We start from the raw sequence: 8,139 nt of genomic DNA, 5'->3' as shown, positions 1-8,139 counted from the left end.
AGGAAAAAACCTTTCTCCCTACGCAAGTCATTCAATACCTGGGCATAGAAATTGATACAATCAGGATGACATTTCATTTGCCTGAAGACAAAAACATTTGCAATCTTTAATTGGTCACTTAAATTTTGCTACTAAAAATAATACCGATGGGCAGAATTTTTAACAAGAGGTTAACAGCATTAACGTCAGGAGTTAAAAACCCAAACTGGCATATAAGAATTCCAAATATTGTGAAAGAAGATTTGTGGGTGTGGAAAACGTTCCTGCACAGGTTTAATGGAAGAACGTGCTGGCAGGAAGAATTTATAGACAATTCGGCCATTGATCTTTACACAGATGCAGCTGCTTCTAAGGGATTTGGTGCCTTTTTTAAAAGCCAATGGTGTGCTCAACCATGGTCTGAAAAATGGGTTCAATTAGGATTAACAAAAAATATGGTGTTGCTAGAGATCTTCCCAATTTTAGTTGCCCTTGAGGTATGGGGTCAATATTTAGTAAACAAAAGAATTCTTTTCTATTGTGATAATATGGGGGTAGTGGAAGTTATAAATAACTTGTCAGCAAAATCCCCCCAGGTCATATCAGTACTGAGACAAATCGTTCTGAAAGCTTTGAAATTGAATATATGGCTGAAAGCAAAACATATACCAGGATGTAAAAATAAGATTGCTGACGCACTCTCACGTTTTCAGCTAGATATCTTCATGCACCTGGTACCTCAAGCAGAGGCAAAGGGAATCAGTTGCCCACCTCATCTATGGGAATTGATCTAGAAAACCTTAAAACCACCATTTCCAGTTATATAGCAAAAAAGTCTTGGTCATCTTATATCAACAGCTGGTCGTTGTGGTCAAGGCATGTGATTGTCAACAGTAATAATTCGGAATTAGACATTCACCTATTAAATCAGATGCAAGCACATGGCAAATCCCCGAATACTATGAAAAAGCATATTGCAGGGATTTCATTCTTCCTGAAGCTTTTTGATAGGCCAGATATTACCAAGAAGCCGATTGTTAAGCAACTTCTGAAAGGCTATCAAAAAGCAAAACCCACAGCAGACAAAAGAAAACCCATAACTTTGGCAATATTGTTGCACTTGATTCGTAATTTGAGACAAATGTGTACTTCAGAATACGAATATGTTGTTATACATTGTGTCATTTTTTGGAGCTTTAAGAGTGGGCGAAACTGTTTCCTCCAGTAAATCCATGCCAGGGGGTTTAAACATTAATGATGTTGGCTTAAAAAACAACGGGCTACAAATGGTTATCAGACAATCAAAAACTGATACTGAAGGCAAAGGTGACAGCATTTGGCTGAGCACATTTAATCAGACAACACTTTGCCCAATAAAAGCCTATTCGGAATACATTAAATTGAGAGGCAGCAAACCCGGTCCACTCTTCATGCACCAAAATGGTGAGTTCTTATCTAGATTTCAATTTTCCCAAGTTTTAAAAAGTACAATTTGCAGGGCTGGCTTAGATCCTAAGTTCTATGGAACACATTCATTCAGAATTGGATCAGCCACACAGTTAGCGCTATATGGAGCTAAGGCCGAGGATATCAAAAAAGTGGGAAGATGGAAATCAGATAGATTTAAGATTTATATATGTCCCAGTTTAGTGGATAATTGTTGATTTCTTTTGCAGAGCCAAAAACGATAGCAGTCTTCATTATAGGACATTCCTACATATACAGGGCAGTAAGAAGAGCCGCCAAACAGGAATATGGGACTAATTTAAATTTGGATAAGCAACAGGTAAAGGTCACCTGGTTGGGTTTAAGAGGTGCCATTTGGCACAATTTGCTTGCAATGCTATCTCAAATGATATCCCGTTGGGGGCAACCAGATATTGTACTCATTCACCTGGGTGGTAATGACATTGGCAAAGAAAAGACAATAGAGATTATTCGTTTCATAAGAAGAGATTTGGCTCAACTTCACTTTTCATTTCCAAAAGTTTTGTTTGTTTGGTCTGAAATGGTTTCCCGCATTATTTGGTTTCAGTCCCCTGAAACTAAAGCATTAGATAGATGCCGCAAAAAGATCAACTCTGCTATTGCAAAATTTGCAAAAGGGCTGAATGTTTTCACTTATAGACATACAGATCTAGAGCTTACTGGCAGTGGCCTTTACAGGGATGACAGTGTTCATCTATCTGACATAGGGCTAGATATTTTCAATAATGGTTTAAGAAATGCAATTGAATTAGCTATTAGCAAATGGAAAGGTGCCAAAGCAGGGCGCTAATGCACCGCTTTGCCGTGGAGAGGTTTGTTTAAGTTTATATGTTTTTGAGAATGAATCCTCCTGGCCAAGCATCAAGGCGGAGCTAAGAGAAAAAGATATAGGCGGCGGGAAGATTTTAGTATTCCTTGCTGGCTAGGTTCATAGTTTATGTTATATATAGAGGTTTGGAAAGAAAATAATAAATCAAGCTGCGGCCACATTCTCCATTAAGCTCTGGTCTCTGTGTGTTTATTTATTTCAGTTCGCTTGCTTATCCAGCTTGCTGACCCATGCAATCATCTGCATCACATGCTTAGTGCGTGGAGTATACACTGAACTTATTTAGTTTATAATGAACAGCCTACATTGGCTTTATCAAGATACATTTGAAAAAAACTTTACCTTGCATGAGGAGTCTCAATACCTATCTATCTACCAATCTATCAATCTTCTATCTATCTACAAATGTATCTATCTCCATGTCTCATCTATCTATCAGCGGTGTAATGACCCACTACCAGGCCCCAATGCAAGACAAAACTTTGGAGGCGATACTACTCGGTCCAGCACCCCTATTCACCATAACCCCGCAACCTGCTCTTGCTCCTTGCCACTGTTTGCAAAACCCTTGCTGGATACTCACTCTCAGACTCCCCACCTCGCAAGCCGGTCTTTCATTAATTTGATCCCTCTCAATTGTGCTCTTAGCAGCTGCCTCTTAAACCTGTCCTTAGTTTTTGCCCTGGGAATGATGATCCAAAAAAACTACAGGTATCAGCAATTCATATAAAATATTCCATATGTATATACACTTGCTTTAATTTGCTTTAACTTTGGAGACAAGTGTTGATATTATTTCTGCTGAACAAAAGGTGATACATAAACACTGTCCATTTAAACTGAGAAACCATCAGGAAAAGCTTTTTTGTTTTTTGCAACTAGAAATACAAACAACCCAATTTTTTTCTACTGACAGCATTTTCTCAACAGTAAATAGATCTTTGTTTATATAATGTCACAACTGCTATAAAGTGTAAACAAAAAGAATGTGGCATTTCCAGGTCACTTTTTTTTCATTACAAAGAAAAAATGCAGTGGGTGGCACCTGTGTTCCATTCCCATAGTGTTAAGTCAAGGTAAATATCCATGCTGTTATTGCATTACAATCCCTACAATAGTAGGTCTGCATTGTGTTTTGTTATTTTCACTGTTTTTGGAATATATATGGAATATTTCAAATATGTTTTTTTTTAATAGCAATTACCAGACTATGACCTAGGACAGGGCTGTCCAACTGGAGATCATCAGGCCGAATGTGGCCCTCCAGACCAAGGTGAGAATCTTGCCTCAGGCAGCAGTGAGCGACCAGTTGCCAGGGGCTGACAAAAAGCCGCCTCCTGTAACTTTAGCGCTCATTGCACTAGCAATACAGCACCCTTTGCCCCATTCCAATCCTAAAGTTTTAAGCGCTGAGTGGGAGGGCAGCATCAGGGCTGCTGTCTCAGGCGGCAGCAGTGATAATATCACCCCTAGTTCCAAGTCTGCTTAAAGGCTTCATAGACTTCATCATCATTTTAATTTTATCTGGCCCTCAAATATGCTATTTGGGAAATAATTGGCCCACTGTATGTAGTAAGTTGAACAGTACTGATCTAGGGCAATGGCACAGGGTAAATTTTCAGATAAGTATCTCCATAAGACAAAAATACTCAAATTCACCCTGTCCCCCTTCACTTGAATGGCAACCTCCTACTAGTTAACGTACTGTATTTGTCAATTTATGTAACTCTGAAACATACTTACCAATAACAAAAAGAATTTCTATTGTCATCATTAAAATAAAATATAAAATAACATGCCATTTAGTTCCTTTTTTGTGTTATCTGCTTTTTATAAGTAATGTAAAAGTCCCCTGTGGTTATCTGCAGATCGAGAGAAAAACCTGTCCTTCAGTAACTGCAGATGGTCTCTTCTACAGTTCCAGTTTTGTTCCCTATATGTCATACTTGTGATCTCTGCTGGCCTAGCATAGTCATACCTACAGTATCTAAGTCGTTTTCTAGCATGACACAGATGAGCTAAAATCAATAATAAAATTGCACTAATGCTAAATGTATTTCTTTATACTAGCTTTAAACAGCAGGAATTTCAAAGCATGACTCTTGTTTTTGCTTCATAATTGGTTGTTCTATTTATCATTAGTTGGCCTAATAGGAAAGCTGTGTTTTCATTAGATCATGTCTGGAAAACAATATGTGTTTGGCAAGTGTTGTGAAGAACTGAGATTAGAATTTGAAATAGAGTGAATTGAGTGATAGGGCCAAGGTGAATCACAGAGCATTATACAGAAATTAACTGTGAAGTTAAATAAAGTCAAGAATTAGTTAGTATATTATCGGCAGTAATATGAAAATATTTTTTGCAAACAAAATATTTAAGTAGTTTAAATAATACTTAGCATAAAACAATATTTATTGCTAAGATCCAGTTCACCTTTGAAGGGGGATGTAAAGCCAACCTCAACACTGTCCCACAGCACCTCCTACTTTTCTATAAAAGTTGCCAAAAAAGTAATTATAGATGTAAGAAAATTCACAAGTGAGAATTCTGCTGATAAAAAACTTTATTATTCATGCAAAAGAATCAATAGACCAATGAGAATGCTGATTCCCAGCACTCTATCAGACATATTGCTGGTATCTTACATAAAGAGATAATATGTAATTTTTAAAATCATTATATGACTCTGGAATCAAACATGGGGATAAAGGACAAAGTTGTTCAGTGCTGGGAAACTGCACTTAAAGGAAAACTATTCCCCCAAAATGAACACTTAAGCAACAGATCAACAGTTTATATCATATTAAGTGGCATATTAAAGAATCTTACCACACTGGTCTATTGATTTAAGTAAATCTTGCCCTTTTACATCTCTTGCATTGAGCCACCATTTTGTGATGGTCTGTGTGCTGCCTCAGAGATCACCTGACCAGAAATACTATAACTCTAACTTTAACAGGAAGAAGTGTTGAAGCAAAAGACAGAACTCTGTCTAATTGGCTCATGTGACCTAACAAATATGGTTTGTTGGTATGTTTGTGTGCACAGTGAATCGTACAAACCCAGGGGACGGCCCTTATTTTTTAAAATGGCAATTTTCTATTTATGATTACCCAATGGCACATACTACTAGAAAAGTATATTATTATGAAAATTCTTTATTTACATGAAGCAGGATTTTACATATGAGCTGTTTTATGCCATAGCTTTTTATAGAGACCTACATTGTTTGGGGGGTATAGTGTTCCTTTAAAGCTTTCAACTCCAGTTGCAGGAACAAAGAACAGGGAGCCAGATTTATATCGGTCAGCTGAAATTTATTTTGCATTTTAAAGCAGTCACTGGCTGTGGAGATTTGGGGGAAAAGTTTTGCAAAAGTTTTATTGAGCAATATTGATTTACGAATACAACCGTGATGTTGCTGGACTACAGCTCCCAGCATGCCATGACCTTTATTATATGTCACATTATTCTGGGATTTGTAGTCCACCAACAAATGAGTAAAGTTTGGTTGAGCAGTGCATCAAGGTTTACTACCCCTTTAAAAAAACAATAAAAAGAGGTTTATACATATACACATGTATGGGACCCCTTATCCAGAAACCCATTACCAAGAAAACACAGAATTACAGCAATGGTAATCCCCCTTAGACTAAATAATTTCCTTTTTCTCTGTAGTAATAAAACAGTACCTTGTACTTGATGGAAACTAAGCTGCATGTACGGTATCCATATTGGTGGCCAAACAATCCTATTGGTTTATATATTTTAAGCAGACTTAAGGTATGGTGATCTGAATTAAAGAAAGATCCCTTATCCAGAAAACCACAGTTCCCAAATATTTCGAAAATAATTCTATACCTGCACAAACATATGCAGGTATGGGACCTGTTATCCAGAATGCTCGGGACCTCTCGGGATATTTCCGTAATTTTGGTCTTCATGCCTTAAGTCTACTATAAATTCATTTAAACATTAAATAAACCCAATAGGCTGGTTTTGCTTCCAATAAGGATCAATTATATCTTAGTTGGGATCAAGTACAAGCTACTGTTTTATTATTACATAGAAAAAGGAAATAATTTTTAATTCAGAGCTTTCTGGATATCAGGTTTCCGGATAAGGGATCCTATACCTGTATATTTGTAAATTGTCAAGGGTTTATGTATAAAAGCAAATGCTAAACAGTAATAACAGAGGCAGAATTGATCACACAGTGATGCAGTTCATAAAGTACTGGCATCCATACTTGATCCTTTGCAGCTTATGGTGAGTGCTTATGCACCTTTCCAGCCTGATAAGATGAATTAAACACCAGGGCTCACATTAATTCAAGGGGACCCTGGAATTACCATCAGTCTGTATATGCCTTTAATTACAGGTTCATCATCGCCTTACGTGTTTCAGGAAAGCATTCCCTTAGTCATAGGCATTGACTAAGGCACTTATCACAGTTGGAGCGCTGGTGGCTGAGCACCCTGAGCTCATAGAGCTGATTGGGTATAGTGGAGTCTTGAGCGGTCACATTCTCACTTATTTTCCTGTTAAATCGATAGCCATAACTGGCTTGTGCCAAATATATTGAACCTGAATGCTTTAATCCAGAAGTGACACCATTCAAATACAAACATGCTGTAACTAGAGTGTAACTTCCAAAACCCTTGAGATGGCGTTCTGGAGAAAACACAAAATTCATATATCCAATTGTAGGGATGACTAAAAACTTAAATAGTGCTTGCATGCTTTGCAGCTCATGCTTAGAAAAGCCACTGTACAGGGGAAGAAACAACACCAGATTAAAAAAAAAACTTCAAAATAAAAATAGTTTTGGTACCACATCACCTGCATAACATTCTAGAATGTACAAGACAATCATAAGTAAAATCTGTTCTTAAAAACAATCCTTATTGATGTCATCAGTTATACATGGTGCTTAGTGATGTAACTTCACCAATGACATTTGTATATTAAAAGAAAGAATGTAATCTATTTGTCAAACTATGAAAATATTCCAAGTAACCATGCATAACAACACTTTTGCAGGTATTATTATTCTTTATAACAATGAATCCTGATCACAGCTATCCTATCTGTTTGAAAACAGTTGGGTCACTGTAGGGTTTTAAATCACTTATAGACCCTTGAGACACTTCTGATCCTTTAAGATAAGTAAGCTTACTAAAATATGGCAACAACTTTACAACAGGTCAGAGCTCAGAAGACCGTGAGAGATACCTTATGCCAGTGATCTCCAACTTCTGGGGTGCAGAGAGCCAGAATTTTTCTGGAGGGCCAATAATTGAAGCTAGTGTTTAAAAAACCCTGTTGTAAACCACACCCACTTTAAACCATACCCATGTTACTATATCCACATTAAAGGGTGCCTGTTGGGTAAAAATGTTATCCCAAACCAAAGGTGGGGGGCTTATAAAGCCCACATTCCAGTAGGGGATAACAGTTTTTTGTTTTTTTTTTTTAAAATGCCCCCGGTAGGAGCAGCCATGTCACTCACATTAGCATAATGAAACTGTGCCCTGAATTACTTGTTATGCGTATGTGCGTGACATCACATGCACGTTATAACACAACATGGCTGCTCGCACCGGGAGCTCCCTCCCGGTGCGGGTAGCGTAGCACTGGCGGGGGCATTTAAAAACAAAAAAACAACTGTTATCCCCAACCGGAATGCAGGCTCTATTAGCCCGCACCTTTGGTTGGGAATAACATTTTTACCCAACAGGTGCCCTTAGCACACCGTAAAAATAAATGTTTGGTGCTCACTACAGGGATATTACTCATCACTCATATGTGAAAAAAGTGATAACATGCTGGTGCCCCTCCAG

General features: G+C 37.7%; 1 protein-coding gene across 1 annotated transcript; it reads left to right on the top strand.

The window, feature by feature from the left end:
- Positions 1–1,220: 1,220 nt before the first annotated feature.
- Positions 1,221–2,709, top strand: LOC121395057. Its single transcript, XM_041567577.1, has 2 exons — positions 1,221–1,422; positions 1,656–2,709. The coding sequence occupies exons 1-2, from the start codon at positions 1,266–1,268 to the stop codon at positions 2,255–2,257; spliced, it is 759 nt and encodes a 252-aa protein (XP_041423511.1). The 5' UTR covers positions 1,221–1,265; the 3' UTR covers positions 2,258–2,709.
- The last annotated feature ends 5,430 nt before the right edge of the window (positions 2,710–8,139 follow it).

The sequence above is a fragment of the Xenopus laevis genome, chromosome 6S (assembly GCF_017654675.1).
Source record: "Xenopus laevis strain J_2021 chromosome 6S, Xenopus_laevis_v10.1, whole genome shotgun sequence".
NCBI classification, from domain to species: Eukaryota; Metazoa; Chordata; class Amphibia; order Anura; family Pipidae; genus Xenopus; species Xenopus laevis.
This window is presented reverse-complemented; position numbering and strand designations above follow the sequence as displayed.